This window comes from Crinia signifera, chromosome 5, assembly GCF_055691185.1.
Source record: "Crinia signifera chromosome 5, ASM5569118v1, whole genome shotgun sequence".
Taxonomy (NCBI): domain Eukaryota; kingdom Metazoa; phylum Chordata; class Amphibia; order Anura; family Myobatrachidae; genus Crinia; species Crinia signifera.
In genome coordinates this window covers 12,092,493-12,109,300 of record NC_139221.1, presented here as the reverse complement: position 1 = coordinate 12,109,300, position 16,808 = coordinate 12,092,493, and the positions used below count along the sequence as shown (strand labels likewise).

General features: G+C 45.2%; 1 protein-coding gene across 6 annotated transcripts in view; it reads left to right on the top strand.

Moving 5' to 3' along the window:
* The window catches only part of ALS2CL (ALS2 C-terminal like), a 104,029-nt gene that overhangs the window by 50,669 nt on the left and 36,552 nt on the right, over positions 1-16,808 (top strand). For 5 of the 6 annotated variants that reach the window (XM_083186685.1, XM_083186684.1, XM_083186686.1 and 2 more), the window contains 7 exons: positions 2,084-2,149; positions 3,901-4,063; positions 4,678-4,806; positions 5,363-5,482; positions 12,568-12,644; positions 12,991-13,057; positions 13,552-13,748. In XM_083186685.1, the coding sequence (XP_083042811.1) occupies positions 2,084-2,149; positions 3,901-4,063; positions 4,678-4,806; positions 5,363-5,482; positions 12,568-12,644; positions 12,991-13,057; positions 13,552-13,748 (819 nt within the window). The remainder of the gene's footprint in view (positions 1-2,083; positions 2,150-3,900; positions 4,064-4,677; positions 4,807-5,362; positions 5,483-12,567; positions 12,645-12,990; positions 13,058-13,551; positions 13,749-16,808) is intronic. The other variant, XM_083186683.1, reaches the window with a different exon arrangement.

The following is a 16,808-nucleotide window of genomic DNA, read 5'->3' as shown; positions in this document are numbered from 1 at the left end:
AACATATTCAAATGAGATAAAGTGTCCAACCGATTGGTCCCTGCACAACCACTTACAGTTTATTTCTTGGCCTTCTGACCAATCGGCGTCCTCTGGTTGCTCATCTGCACAGTTATATACAATGCATTCACCTCACCTGTCAGAGCTGGAATACCTTTGTCGCCTGTCACTGCTTCAGGACCAATGACTGCATACTGGGCACTGGTCTCTCTGCTGAATTGTCAGCCCGGGAAATCTCATGAGCCTGACCAATTGGACAGTTCTGTGGCTGTGTAGGGGAGGTTGTGCATATCGCTCGACATATTGCAATGCCGGACATTATAGTTATCCAGTCATTATTGTCTTAATAACCAGTGCCCAATTAAGGTTTGTGGGTGCCCCGGACAACAAAGCCCCCCCCCCCCCCCCCCAGCCGGATGGAGGCAGGTTCCACACACACCCTCCCCCCCTGACGGGGACGGGTTACCCCCCTGGAACCTGGGCATTGCTGGGATCGGAGCAGCAGGGGCGACCAGGGAGTCCCTGCGGTGGATGTGAAGTCCGTGATGGAGTCCCGTGATGGAGTCCCTGCGGCGGATGGGAACTACTAGTTCCCATCCGCCGCAGGGACCCCGCCGCTGAATTCACATCCACTGCAGGGACCCCCTGCCCAACCCCGCTGCCTGCCACCTACCCCACCCTGCACGACCACGCTGCCTGCCACCATCCCACCCGCCACCGCCGCAGCAATAGAGTGGTGGATGTGGGGGCCGCGGAATGTGTGGGGGCCTCGGGGCGAACGCCCATCACCCCGTGGGTAAGCCACCACTTTTAATAATTAATTGTCTGAGAGATAAGAGATATATATATCATAGTTGCCTACCCTCCTGCATTCTGCAGGAGATTACCTGAAATAACAGCAATCTCCCTCTCTCCCTCATTAGTCTAACAATCTCCCTCATGTCACCTAGCCCACATTATACTGTTACATTTTTTTGGGGAAAAGAATCAGAGATAGATACATTTACATTGAATCATCAGCACCATTTCCCAGCACTTTACCAAGTATAGTATCTCTTACTGACTGCTTTGGGGCTCATCTACATTTGGATATAAGTGATTTTAAAAGATTCCTCTCAGATGTAGCACCCATGCTTCTAGGTGCCACTTTTCACAATCTCTCCATATATGAAATTAGACACGCCCTTCGCGTGGAGCATGACATGCCCCCTCAATGGGGCACCTTGCAAAATTCTACTACCAACTATAATCTCCCTGAAACTAGTTTTCAAAAGTAGGCAAGTATGATATATATGTGTATGTGTGTATATATATATATATATATATATATGTGATGTGTGTGTATATATATATATATATATATATATATATATATATATATGTGTACAATTGTTACTGAAATATATTGTTGTATCACCTCAGTGCCCTCTTAATTGATTGTATATTGCATAACGGAGGATTCCAGTAACTTCGTTTACCATCTATTAATCATTGTGCATAGTGTTAATTAATTCATTGAAGTTGATTGGATGCGCCTCTTTTAGTTTTTATTATTATTTAAATCTCATCTGCAAAGTTGCGGATGGCTGCGAGTAGAAAGACGCTGCCCGGGCAGAGTGTAAACCCGCCCCGTGCAAATCTGCAAGTGAATGGTGAAAATATAGCAATCTGTTGTCCTGTCGCACATCCACACACAATTCACTCACCACTGAATGATTTCCCCAGTCTGTGAGTAACTCCGACCCTCCCACATATGTGTGACAGAGACGGGCTGATCGGGCCGGCGCTGACATCACGGACCCTCCCTGAAAACGCCTGTGCACGCCTGCGTTTTTCCTGACACTCCCCCAAAACGCCTGATTACCACACACACACACCAGCTTCCTGATTAGATATTTTTGAAACTCCGGTCGCTATTTGGGGGTCGCGCATACCGTACACATGGGCAGTCATTCAATAATCAGAGTGCGAATTCACACATCAGCGGTTACCTCTGAATCGGTCCCTCTTTTTCATTGGTGTGTCCGTGCTCTCTTCCCAGCATCCCCCCGACCAAAACTAACAGCGCTTGTGTTTATTGCAGATATTTTGTGTCGGTTACAAATTTCGTGGTGGTGAAAGGATTTGAGAAATCAACCAAACAAACAAGGTAACGTCCTGCCGCCCTGGGCAGCCGGCTGCATGGTCACATGGGCTGGGGAACAGAGATTATGTACTGTAGCTGGGTGTGATTTGTCTGGATAGCTCCCTATAGGACTCTCCTGCCCATTGGCAGTGCCCTGTGTGATTTATGGCCATATTCGGGATAGTTGTTTTTTTTAAGATGCATGTAATAGGCAGAGATGGATTTGGTAGCACAATGGGCGAGTGCCGCGGGTTCCCTGCTGGAGCAACACTCTATGGTCCTGTAATGGGGGTACGGACAAAGGAGGGGGGTTAAGGAGTGAGGTGGCACCCAGCGGTTTTCCAGCATACCAAAATGCAGTAAAAACACAGCTAACTGGGTTTTTATCTAGTTTTTCCTTTAGTGCATCCCACCCATTATTAGAGGGGTGCAAACTGGTCCCAAGCATCATCCTTTCATGGGTGCCCCCAAAATGCCGGCTTCTCCTCGGGAGCTGGGTGCAGCACTGTAACTGAGGAGGAGCCAGCAGCACATTTAGAACATAAGGGGGCTTCTCTGCTGGACGTGTCCTCATTCCACGAGTCCACACCTCCTTCCTCAGAAGACATTCCCCTTTTTTTGGACACGCATGCCTGCAGCGCGTGGTGTTGGGGGGGGGGGGGCTATTTGTTGTACACTTGGGCGTTATTCTAGTTCACTCTTTCTGACAAAATCCTTCTAAAACGGACAAAACCATGTGCACTGCAGGGGGGCAGATGTAACTTGTGCAGAGAGAATTAGATTTGGGTGGGGATTCACTTCAAACTGAGATCTATACTCACCAAAATCGAATTCTCTCTGCACATGTTACATCTGCCTCCCTGCAGTGCACATGGTTTTGTCCATCTAAGAAGGAATTTGACAGAAAGAGTGAACTAGAATAAGGGCCTTTATCACTATGATGACACTGCTTATCATTAAGTTACTTATACTGTATATTTGCGCTTTAAAATTTGCAACAAAAAGTAACAAAACAAATCTGGGCAAGAGGTAGGAGGGCCCTGCTCGCAAGCTTCCATTCAGTTGCTGTGCAGGAGATAAGAGCTCCACCACCGCCTCTCCCTGTCGGGAAATCCAGCCTGGAGGCAGATCTAGGTAGGCCGCGGTATCACCCACATTCCAGTATGTGACCTGGGGGGGAATTAGAATAATAGCACAGGTGCGGTCAGGTACAGCTGCCTCACACGCTGTCACAATACATTCACTTCTTCATTTACCATGACTTGCATTTCTTTTTAGGAGCGATACCTGAGCAGTGTGTGTGTGTATAACACACTGACACACACTAACACACTATGGGCCAGATGTACTAAGCGTGATAAGTGATAAACAGCCAGCCAATCAGCACCTACCTGATATGTTACAGGATGGGTTTGAAAAATGTCAGACAGGAGCTGATTGGTTGGCGGTTTATCACTCTCCAGTTCATCACTTTTCAAGGCTTAGAACATTGCACCCGTATGTCTGTATGGTTATTTAAGTGTGGGTGACACTTACGTGAGTTGTAACATCAGGGCAGCATAGCGCCATATATTATTTCTGTCATTTCCAGTTGTCTAGTATATATATAGCACATATTAATCTGATTCACACAAAGCAAAGTGCAACGTGAAGGAAACGAGACACTTACACATTGCGGTGCGGGAACCCTAACATTGCAACGTCACACCTGTATGCAAGGCGGATACAATATTGTCATGCTGTTGTGTAAAATAACAATGTTCCGATTTCTGCAGCAGTTACTGGAAAGCCAATAAGAAGCTTCTCATGCAGCTTGTTGAAGAACCGGCCGAGACCCCTGTTAACGTCTTGCTGCAGAGAGCGCTCATCGAACCGTTCCGCGATCAGGTGCAGCGATACACACTACTACTGTCCAAGCTGAATGGGGCCCTCTCAAAGGTACAGCGTGTTACCTGCACGTTTTTCGATTATGCTTTCTGTACAAGGGAGAGGGGGTTTCTAGACACACAAGAGCTATAAGCTAAAATTCCACCCGGAAGCGATGTATCGAGTCTGCTGTTCAGGGCAACCCAATCGATAGATTTTTTATAAAAAAAATTTAACCACTTTCCTGATGAGCAAATCACTCCACACTGTCTCCTAGTAGTTGCAGCGGTCACCATAGCAACAGAGACGACCTCTAGCCCAATACTGTAAGGTGTATGCATGCCACTACCGCACTGCTTCATCTCCGCCCCCCCCCCCTCCCCCCAGACTGTAAGGACATGCCCCTGAGTGTCTTGTAAGTGACCACAACACAAGTCCCACTGTCACCAATGCATGTCCCTACAGGTGCACCCTACAAACACCGCACCCCACTAGTCAACATATAGACTGACCTCCATCATAAACCGCCGGCACCTATCAGTACCATAGTCTCTGCCAAATATTACCATCAGTGCAGGCCAACGGTAGCCGGAATGTTCCGTCTGTATTTATTGTTTGGTATAAAAAAATCGGCTTCACCAAGATGGCTGACCCAAGTTCTTCCTGTTTTCCGATCTAATTCTCAGGATGCCGGTATCTCTCCCTTGACCAATTCTCTGGCCAGATTTGTGAATCTCCAATCCTATATCAGCCAATCGCTGGATGAGGCCTTCCAGACGAAAATCCTGTGGGGTTCTCTGTCACATAAACTGACGGTACGTGTGACACAACAATGTCTCCTTTTATTGCACTGCCTATTGCCTACTAAACGGCAGCAGCCCCCCTGGCGCTCAGCAGCCCAGTGCACAGCACCCCCCCCTCCCCACCTTGAACCCCCCACTAAATCCAAGCCAAGACTTTAGTACAGATGTTGTTAATAGCAACCAATAACCTTCTGTCATTGTTCTGGTCAGTGGCAGATCCAGGGGCGGGGCTTCAGCACAGATCAAAATTTAAATATTGGAGCCTCACCCACTGCCAGTGAGTCAGTTTGGATTGGCGGTTGGTGGTAGTGGGTGTGGCTCCCCTACTTGAATTCTGAACTGTGCTGCAGCCAAACCCCCCCTCCTGGAGCAATCACTGGTTCTAGTATGCTTTTCTTTCTCCGATAAGAGCTGGTCCTTGTGATTTATGATCATTATGTCAACCTAAATTTAGTCGACATACCCTATAGTGTCTACACGCAGATGGTCAGTTGGTTGACAGGCACTTTTGACTTTTTACACGTCAACTTTTTTACCTGTGAGTGTGACATTTGGTGCTGTTTTGCAGGCTGCCCTCTGTACTCCTGAGCGGCGGATACAAGAGGACAGCAGGAATGTTCCCGTTACTGTCACCTCCGGCAGATTTGACAGAGTCCTCCTGTTCAGCGATGTGCTGGTTCTCCTGCAGGTAGAGCAGCATTTGTTTTATTTTTATATCAGGCATTGTCCTTTTGTTGAATTAGTGATGTGAAAAAAATGCTTGTGGCAGGATGCGTGGCGTGGCGTGGCGTGGCTCAGTGGCAACCTACAGTATATTTGATTTTCTCCTTTATACTTCATGGCAGCCATTACATTGGGTTCATCCCTTTCTCTCTCTCAATTAGACAGGTAGTTTTTTCCCCTAGGACCAGACTCCTCCTCTTCCATATCCTATATAACTGAGCACCTCCCCTCTGACCATAGTCTTTTTTCCTGTCTCCTCTATCTGTAAACAGGCAGTTAGGTTAGCTAGGAGACAAAATTTTCATATACCTGGCAGCGTAAAGGATGGCGGTGCCTTACCCTGTATATATCGGGGCCGGCGGCATGGATATAGCTCCAAAGATTATGGGTTGGCGGTGCCTATAACCCTGAGAAAGCATACAGTACGGTGTTAAATGTGCTTGGTTGGACTCACCACGTATATATGTCCATGTAGCGGTGACTGGACACTCGTGGTGCGGTCCGGAGCGGAGGGAGAGGCAGCAGCAGCTTCCGGCGCTCGCGCACGTGTATGCGTTCCACGAGCGGCCGCGTGCGGTCCAAATACCGGAAGTGCCGGTATTTATAGCGCCTGGTCGGTGTAACAGGCGCTGCTGCTTTCTGACTCTGAGAAGTCAGTTACAAGGTGTACGAAGCGCTGCACATTATGGAGGATGCCTCTCCCAAACCAAATGTACCGCTGCCCAGGTAAGTCCTCTGTGAGGACTGGTTCTGTTACTTTGCTGAGGTTAGGAAAGTTAGTTAGTGCTTTCTTTTCTGTTGTTTTAGTGTGCCTGTAATTGCAAAAAAGAAATCAGCCAAGAAAAGAGTGGATAAAATATGCCCTGAATGTGACAAGTCATTTGTTGGGGAGGATGTTTGGTGCAGAAGCTGTTTGCAAAAGAAAGAGTCCGCTTCAGTATCTTATCAAATCGCTGAACTTAGAGAATGGATGGAAAAGAATTTTGTGTCAAAGAAGGAGTATTCTGGCAACAAGAGGTCTAGGTCTCAGACCAGTTTAGACCTGGACGATGATGGTGGTTCAGTTGGTTTGGGTTCAGATGATAATGATGATGGTGGTTCCACTGCTGAGTCAGGGGAAATCACTGAGGAAGAGCGGCTATTTGATCTCGGTTTAGTAGAAGTGGTGTTAAAAAACCTCTACAAAACTCTTAATTACAAACAACCAGTAAAAACAGAGTTGGATACGTTGTTTGAGGACAGATCAAGGAAAGGCCGGTGCTTCCCGGTCCATAAAGTTGTTAAGGACATCTTAACTAAGGAATGGAGTAATGTAGATAAACGAGTGGGTTCCTTTAAAAGGGTTGAGAAAATGTTCCCTATTGAGGATGAGGACTTTTTAAAATGGAGTAACATCCCTAAAATAGATGCAGCGGTTGCCGAGGTTACTACTCGCACAACCATACCACTGGAGGACGGGGCGTCCTTAAAAGACCCTATGGAAAAGAAAATGGAAAGTGCGTTAAAGCGGTTACACATATCCACAGCGGTGACAATGAAGTCAGGTGTAGCCATAGCCTCGCTTTCTAGGGCATTGAGAATTTGGTGTGCGACATTGCAGGATGACCTGCAGGACAGAACGTCTCGTGACCAGATGAGTAAAAGTCTGGCACAGATTCAGATGGCCGTAGACTATGTCTGTGAGGCATCGTTAGATGTGTTGGCTTTCTCTGCCAAGTCTCTAACATCAGGGGTGGTGGCCAGAAGGGCCCTTTGGCTAAAAACTTGGGCGGCAGATTCGCACTCCAAGAATAAGTTGGCGACACTTCCATACGAAGGATCCTTTCTATTCGGAAGTAAGCTTGACCTCATGATTCAAAGGATGTCGGGTGGCAAATCCGTAAGGTTGCCGCAAGACAAAAGGGGCAGATTTCAATCATACTCCAGCAGACAGTCATATAGGCAAGCCAGATCTTACAGGCCAGGTAGGCCGTTTCGCAATCGGTATACTTCAGGTACAACGCAAGCTTTTTTTCGCCAATACATCAAAAAGAGAGGCGAAAGTTCTGGCGCAAGTCAAAAACAGTGACGCCAGAGGCCCCATGGGACAAATTCCAGTAGCAGGAAGGCTGCTGGAGTTTGCTCATATATGGGTGCAAAACATTACGGACAGATGGGTGCTAGACATAGTAACACAAGGTTACCGTTTGGAGTTTCTTTCAAAGCCAAGGTTGGCAAAATTTTTGAGTTCCAGAATGCCTCTGCAGAAGTCAGAAAAAGAGGTTTTAAGATTGAGTCTACAAGCTCTTGTCGACACAAATGCAGTCGAAAAAGTCCCAGAGATGGAGAGGGGACTAGGCTATTACTCCCGTCTGTTTGTAATAAGCAAGGTGTCAGGCGGATTCAGAACTATTCTCGACTTGAGAAGTTTGAACGATCGCCTAAGAAAGAAAAAGTTTCATATGGAGACAACCAAATCAATTTTAATGGGGATCAGAAAAGACGACTACCTAGTGGCAATCGATTTGAAAGACGCATATTTTCACATCCCAATCTTCCCAGGCGACAGAAGATATCTAAGATTTGCCATAGGAGACAGTCATTTTCAATTTACGTGCCTGCCGTTCGGCCTTACCTCATCCCCCAGGGTCTTCACAAAGGTTCTGGTGGTTCTAATAGAAAGGTTAAGAAAACAGAAAATCTCTTTATGGGCGTATCTGGACGACATACTGATCGCAGCACGCTCCATAGAAGAATGTGTGGTCGCACGGGATTACACTATAAAATTTCTTCAAGATCACGGGTGGATGATCAATTACGAAAAGAGCCGACTCATTCCTTCCCAGTGCATTCAGTTTCTAGGTATCCTGGTGGACACGGTGTCTTACCAAATATCCCTCTCAGAAAGAAGATGCTAAAAAATCCAGCAGTTGGTCACACTTATCGACAGCGACCCTCGCATATCCCTAAGGACTGCAATGAGTTTACTGGGGATGATGGCCTCAGCAGTAGATGTAACTCTTTGGGCAAGATGGAGGATGAGGCCACTTCAGTGGTTCCTGCTAAGATTCTCCAGAAGCCACATGCCGTTAGACCAGCTAATAAAAATCCCAAAGGCAGTAAGAAGATCTCTGGTGTGGTGGAGCCACAAACAGCTGAGAGAAAGGAAAAGGGCGTTAGAAAGCCCAACGTTTGTAGTAATAACTACGGATGCCAGCGCCTCCGATTGGGGAGCGCACGGGTTAGGCAAATCATGCCAAGGAAGGTGGTCGTTGCTAGAAAAGAAATGGTCTTCAAATCACAGAGAATCGAGGGCAGTCTGGCAGGCGATGAAATTCTTCGCGGAAGACATCAAAGAAAGCCACCTTCGCGTATTTTCAGACAACATCACAACGGTCTCTTATATCAACCGCCAAGGGGGCACAAGAAGTCGGGTGCTACTAGACGAAGTGAAGAACATAATGTCTTGGGCCTAGGTGAACCTTCAGTCTATCTCGGCGTTGCATATTCCAGGAGAGGAAAATCAGGTGGCAGACTTCTTGAGTCGCAGTACATTAGTTCCAGGCGAATGGAAACTAAAGCAATCAATTTTCCAGCTAAAAGTAGAACACTTCGGCAGGCCAGAAATAGACCTCATGGCATCATCAGTCAACAGAAAAGTCCCTCGATTCTTTTTAAGGTACCAGACGAAGGAGTCGTGCGGGATCGATGCCCTGTCGCAGAAGTGGAACTTTACCCTAGCTTACATATTCCCGCCCTTCTCCCTCGTGCACAGGGTACTCTGGAAGATCAGGACGGAAAAGTGTCAGGTCATAATAGTCCTACCATTCTGGCCCAGAAGGGCTTGGTTCCCGATGCTGGAGAGTATGGCAATAGCAGAACCGCTGTTTCTGCCAGTGTCACTGGATCTGCTGTCCCAGGGACCAGTCAAGTGCCAAGATCCTCAGAAGTTGTCATTGACGGCGTGGAAATTGAGAGGCAACAATTGAGAGGGAAGCATTTGTCACCAGAAGTTATTGAAATATTGCTTCAAGCTAGAAAGAAGGTGTCATCCGCCATTTACTACAGGGTATGGAGGATATTTGCCAAATGGTCTAAAGGGAAGTTTCAGTTTCCTAAAGCAAACATATCGCATGTGTTACAGTTCCTATGTAACGGTTTCAGCAGAGGATTGGCAGGGTCTACCCTAAAGGTGCAAACATCAGCATTGAGTGTGCTATTGGATCGTAAGCTGGCTGATCATAGTCTGATAAGGAGATTCTTTCAGGCTATCAAGAGGATTCGCCCGAGAATTCGGTCTATGATTCCACAATGGGATCTTAATCTGGTCCTGAATGGTCTCATGTCAGCGCCATTTGAGCCATTGGATAGAGCGAACCTCAAATTCATGACGTGGAAGGTAGCCTTCCTAGTGGCGATCACCTCGGCTAGGAGGGTCAGAGAGCTTCAAGCATTGAGTATACAGAATCAATATCTAAAAAAAATTCCGGACAAAGTAGTCCTAAAGACTAAAAATTCCTTTTTACCAAAAGTGGTATCGTCTTTTCATTTAAATCAAGAGATCATATTACCATGTTTTTATCCAAATCCGGCGGATAAAAGAGAAGAAAGATTACACACGTTGGATGTGGTTAGAGCTATTAAAATTTATTTGGACAGGTCTGCAGCGTTCAGACAATCTGAAAATTTTTTTGTGATTCCGCAAGGGGCGAAGAAAGGATTTGTGCCTGCAAAACAAACAATTTCAAGGTGGCTTAAGGATGTAATTTCTTTTTCCTACAAGAAAGTGGGGCGTCCAGTCCCTGAAGGTATCAAAGCACACTCCAGACGGGCAATGTCGGTGTCTTGGGCAAGAGAGGCAAATGTGTCAGCCAGAGAGATATGTCAGGCTGCCACATGGTCATCTTTACACACATTTTCTAAACACTACGCCCTGGATGTGGCGGAAGTGCGGTTTGGAGGTGAAGTCCTGAGGCAAGCCTTGGCCTGAGGTATTGTATGCCCTCCCTACTGCTTTGGTACATCCCAATGTAATGGCTGCCATGAAGTATGAAGGAGAAAGCAAGGATTATACTTACGATAATACCTTTTCTTCGGAATACTTCATGGCAGCCTATATTTTTTAGCCCTCCCTGTTTCTGTTTTTTCCCTAGGATCTGGGCGGAGACATTCAAAAGACTATGGTCAGAGGGGAGGTGCTCAGTTATATAGGATATGGAAGAGGAGGAGTCTGGTCCTAGGGGAAAAAACTACCTGTCTAATTGAGAGAGAGAAAGGGATGAACCCAATGTAATGGCTGCCATGAAGTATTCCGAAGAAAAGGTATTATCGTAAGTATAATCCTTGCTTTCTGCAGCGCACGAGTTATTATTTCTTAAATGTTAAAATTGAATTGTAAAAGAGACCCAGATGAAGTTACGATCTATCTGTTTTAAATTAGAATTCACGATGACCCAAACGCCTGTAATTATTCCTTTCTGGTCCACTACTAGACATTATAAAAATGGTTATAATAATGGTTACGTTTTTCTGCTACACATTTGTCTAACTTTTTCTTAAATATATCAATTGAATCTGCCATCACAACCCTCTCCGACAGAGTATTATTTAGCTTCCTGCCCTTACTGTAAAGAATCCCGCAGGGTATGAAACTTCCTCTCCTCTAACCTTAGCGGGTGACTGTCCGCATGTCCTCGGCACAATCCTCATACTAAACAGATAGCCAGATAGTTCTCTCTATCTGTATATACTCTCCGCAACTCGCTGTGGTTTTTCAATGGGTTTTTCAATGTGATTCGCCGTGAGTGTATTCAATGAGAAGGTGGCGAATTGCTTTCTAAGTGATTTTCGCCGTGTGTCACCGTGTAGCAATCGCCATCTTTTCATGGTGAAGTGGAATGTGAACTTTTAAAATAATGTTGTTGTTTTTTTAAATTTGGTGGAAAAAAAATCAGGAATTTTATTATGTGAAGGGGCATTCTATTTTTATTCATGTGCTTACAGCACATGAATATATATTTAATTTAAAAAATATATATAATTTTTTTACACATAGCAGCCAGCAGGGGGCCGGGAGCCCAGAGCCGCTCATTAGATATTCATATATTCACTGCTCCCGATCATTACATATGCACGATCGTGTGCAGTGAATACCCAGTCCCCTGCTGGCTCTTCCGTGGGGGCAGCTTGTGCTGCCTGGCTCCCGGGGAGCCCCCCCATATACGTTACGTTCTGGGGCAGGCAGGGAGACTTCCATCTCCCTGCCTGCCACTGTCCTCCGGCTCGGTTCACATTCGCCGTCAGGGGCAGCAAGCCCCTGCCTCATTGAATAGTGTGTAAGGGAGGGCTGGCAGCGAGGGCTCCAGCCCTCCGGAACATGGCGAATGTGCAGCGAATCCTAAACAGGATTTGCTGCACATCGCTATTAGGGACATTGAATACAGCCCAATGACTCCATACCTAGCCTTTCCTCATACCCCAATCCCTCTCTTCCTCAGTAGTTTCCATTATAGTGCCATTAATACTCTATTTAGTCTTTGGATTTGTGAGACCCAAGTGCATGATTTTGTATTTTTTGGCATTAAACTGTAGTTGCCATGCTCTTGACCATTCCTCTAGTCTACCTAGATCATCAACCATTGTTTTACCCTTCCTGGTATGTCTACCCTGTTGCATACCTTTGTGTTATCTGCAAAAAGGCACATTTTACCCTCAATACCTTTTGCAATGTTACAATAAAGATATTGAAAAGCACTGTTCCAAGAACAGATCCCTGGGGTACTCCACTGGTAACATCACCCTCTACAACTTTCTTTTTTTCTATCCTGCAACCAAGATCTTATCCATTCAACCATCTTAGTATCCAATCCCAGGATTTCAAATTTATTTAGCAGTCTGCGATATTGGACAAAGTAAATTCTGTCTTTATTATTAACACATGGTGGTCCGTTGTAATTTCCGGGGCTTGCGAAACAGGCGGTAGATTCCAAAATATAATTGAGGCATTTATTGTAGTTAGTCAGTTGAATGTATCTAATTCTTTCCCTACTTTTCTCTTATTTCATATGTTAGGGGAGTGAAGTGCACATCTTAGACTTGACAACCGTTTGGGTGGACTCAACGGTGAAGCAAAAATCTGAACAGAACAAGTAAGGAAAGTCATCCTGCGTGCATAATGCTTCCGCAATAATCCTGTCCCTCGGGGTTTGGAATGTAGTGTGTGGGTCTGTGACTGTATATTTCTATGCAATATGGGTAGGTTATGTGCCGTGACCCGCTTTAAGACTCTGATTTAGTTTTTAATTAATAATGTGTTTCCTTTAGATTATTGCACTTCTAACTTGTCCGAATCTACTTTCTCCTGTTGCAGAATGTTTTACACTTTGTTGGCGCAAGAGAAATGTAACTTTATAACAATATTACCATAATTTCTCAAGTGTTAAGATGATAAAGACAGAATGTTACATAAATGACTGAATTCCATCTCTGTTCCAGCCACATCTTACGCATTGTAACTCCTGAAGAAGAATATTTCCTTTCCACGAAGGACCCTCAAAATCAGGTATTCACCGCAAGAAATGGTTTTCTTGCACTGACTGGTTGACATAAATATTAGCGTGGCCAATTTAAAACTCTGGGGTATTTGTTATCGAAACATGACAAACTCAGAATAAGCCGCAATTTATTTATCTACATATTAATAGTAGAAAGACGACTTTCATAAGTGACATATTTATATAATGCTGTGGTCTAAGCAGGGCATATCTTAGTCCAAATTAAAAGGACTTGGTCCTTAGATTTTCCGAGAAGTATTACCGTTGTAATTGGTGGCTTTAGTTTTGGCATTATGTGGCAAAATGTCCAGCTGACATTTACAATGCATCACCATTGTGCTCTGGAGATTTGTGACCCTTAGTAAAGTCTCCCAGGGTGACCTGGAACATGTGACCTGCTGGCTGCTGTACAGTTGGGTGCTATTGTTCATGTGGGAATTTGCCACCGTACCCTCGTTTCACATTTAGGTCATCACTAACCTGCCCATGTCGTTGTTGCTAGGCATTGTGGCAATGGAAATTAAATCAACTGATTCGCCAGAGTCTGGAGGGAAAACGCGATTTTCCTTTGTGGGGGAGGACTGGAGAAGCCGCCAACCCGCCAACATCCCGATTGTCTAAGTACACGTATAAGAACGAGGGCAGGTTCAAGAATGCAGTGTATGAAGGAGATATGTCCTGGGGGAAACCTCACGGCAAGTAAGTAGCGTCTTATTTATTTCCAGTGTCATATAGTGCAGCAGATTCAGTTACAGCGTCTTATATAGTGCAGCAGATTCCGTTACAGCGTCTTATATAGCGCAGCAGATTCCGTTACAGCGTCTTATATAGCGCAGCAGATTCCGTTACAGTGTCTTATATAGCGCAGCAGACTCCGTTACAGTGTCTTATATAGCGCAGCAGATTCAGTTACAGCGTCTTATATAGTGCAGCAGACTCCGTTACAGTGTCTTATATAGCGCAGCAGATTCCGTTACAGCGTCTTATATAGGGCAGCAGATTCCGTTACAGTGTCTTATATAACGCAGCAGATTCCGTTACAGTGTCTTATATAGTGCAGCAGATTCCGTTACAGCTTCTTATATAGCGCAGCAGATTCCGTTAGTGTCTTATATAGCGCAGCAGATTCCGTTACAGTGTCTTATATAACGCAGCAGATTCCGTTACAGTGTCTTATATAGTGCAGCAGATTCCGTTACAGCGTCTTATATAGCGCAGCAGATTCCGTTACAGTGTCTTATATAGTGCAGCAGATTCCGTTACAGCGTCTTATATAGCGCAGCAGATTCCGTTACAGTGTCTTATATAGTGCAGCAGATTCCATTACAGTGTCTTATATAGCGCAGCAGATTCCGTTACAGTGTCTTATATAGCGCAGCAGATTCCATTACAGTGTCTTATATAGCGCAGCAGATTCCGTTACAGTGTCTAATATAGCGCAGCAGATTCCGTTACAGTGTCTTATATAGCGCAGCAGATTCCGTTACAGTTTCTTATATAACGCAGCAGATTCTGTTACAGTGTCTTATATAGCGCTGCAGATTCCGTTACAGTGTCTTATATAGCGCAGCAGATTCCGTTACAGCGTCTTATATAGCGCAGCAGATTCCGTTACAGTGTCTTATATAGCGCAGCAGATTCCGTTACAGTGTCTTATATAGCGCAGCAGATTCCGTTACAGTGTCTTATATAGCACAGCAGATTCCGTTACAGTTTCTTATATAACGCAGCAGATTCAGTTGCGCTTTACAATTGTAGACAGAGATAAAACAAACTGGGTAACAACAGACAGACATAGAGGTTAGAGGACCCTGCTGCAAGCTTACAATCTATAGGGACATAGAAGGGAAACACAAGTACAGGCACCAGTAATAGCATAGCAGTCCCACCAAGTTACAAGTCCAGAAGGGAACCTATATAATGCATACCGTATATACTCGAGTATAAGTCGACCCGAATATAAGCCGAGGCACCTAATTTTACAACAAAAAACTGGGAAAACTTATTGACCCAAGTGGGACCCTCACTCGAGTATAAGCCGAGGGGGGCTTTTTCAGCATAAAAAATGTTCTTAAAAAGTAGGCTTATACTCGAGTATATATGGTAAGTGCCTCAGAGGGTTATGCGTGTGGTATATAAATATGATAGGCTTGCCTGAAGAGGTGAGTATTCAGGGAACGCTTGAAAGTTTGGAGGCTAGCGGAAAGTCTTATTTTGCGTGGAAGGGCATTCCATAGGATGGGAGCAGCCCAATGAAAGTCCTGTAATAGTGATTGGGAGCTAGTGATCCGTGCAGAAGAGAGATGCAGATCTTGTGTAGAGCGTAGTGGTCGAGATGGGAGATATTTTGTGATAAGTGCAGAGATATATGCTGGTGCAGTATGGTTAATAGCTTTATATGCAAGTAGAAGTGTTTTATATTGAATACGGTAATATACAGGCAACCAATGGAGGGACTGGCAGAGCGGATCAGCAGACGATGAGCGTCTTGCAAGGAAGATCAGCCTCGCAGCAGCATTTATAATGGATTGCAGTGGTGAGAGTCTGTTCTTGGGAAGACCAGTCAGGAGACTATTGCAATAATCAATGCGGGATATAATGAGTGCATGGATAAGAGATTTAGTAGTGTCTTGTGTGAGATAGGGTCGTATTTTGGATATGTTTTTTAGATGCATGTAACATGATTTGGCGACAGATTAAATGTGGGAAACAAAGGACAGTTCAGAGTCGAGGATAACCCCTAGGCAACGAGCTTGTTGGGTAGGGTAGATTGTCGAGTTGTCAACGGCGATGGAGATATCAGGATGGTAACTGTTCTTAGTTGGTGGGAATGAAAGTAATTCTGTTTTAGAAATATTGATTTTGAGTTGGCGAGAAGACATCCAAGATGAGATGGCAGAGAGACATTCAGAGACTCGGCCCAAAACCACTGGTGACAACTCTGGGGTTGATAGATTTGAGTATCATCCGCATACAAGTGATACTAAAATCTGAAAGAGTCCATTACGGTTAGGGATGTGCACCGGCCACTTTTCGGGTTTTGGGTTCTGATTACCTTGAGGTTTTGGGTTCTAATGGGTTTCGGCAAAGCACCTCCTAAGTGTTTTGTGTTTGGATTTTTTGGGTTTTGGGTTCTGGATTTTTTTGTTAAAAAAGCATAAAAACTGCTAAAATCGCAGAATTTTTTTTTTTTTTTTGCTCCTACGCTATATTAACCTCAATAACATTCATTTCCACTCATTTCCAGTCTATTCTGAACACCTCACACCTCACAATATTGTTTTTAGGGCAAAAGGTTGCACCGAGGTAGCTGGATAACTATGCTAAGCCACACAAGTGTGCGGCACAAACACGTGGCTCATGTAAGAGTGGCACTGCAGCGGTAGATACGGCAATACTAGGCACCAGACAGCTAGATACGGCAGTATTAGGCAGTGAGCCCCAAAACAGACGGTAGATACGGCAGTATTAGGAAGTGAGCCCCAGACCAGATGGTAGATACGCCAGAATTAGGCAGTGAGCCCCAAAACAGACGGTAGATACGGCAGTATTAGGCAGTGGGCCCCAGACCAGACAGGTAGATACGGCAGTATTAGGCAGTGAGCCCCAGACCACACAGGTAGATATACGGCAGTATTTATTAGGCAGTGAGCCCCAGACCACACAGGTAGATAGATATATGGCAGTATTTTATTTATTAGGCAGTGAGCCCCAGACCAGACGGTAGATACGGCAGTATTAGGCAGTGAGCCCCAGACC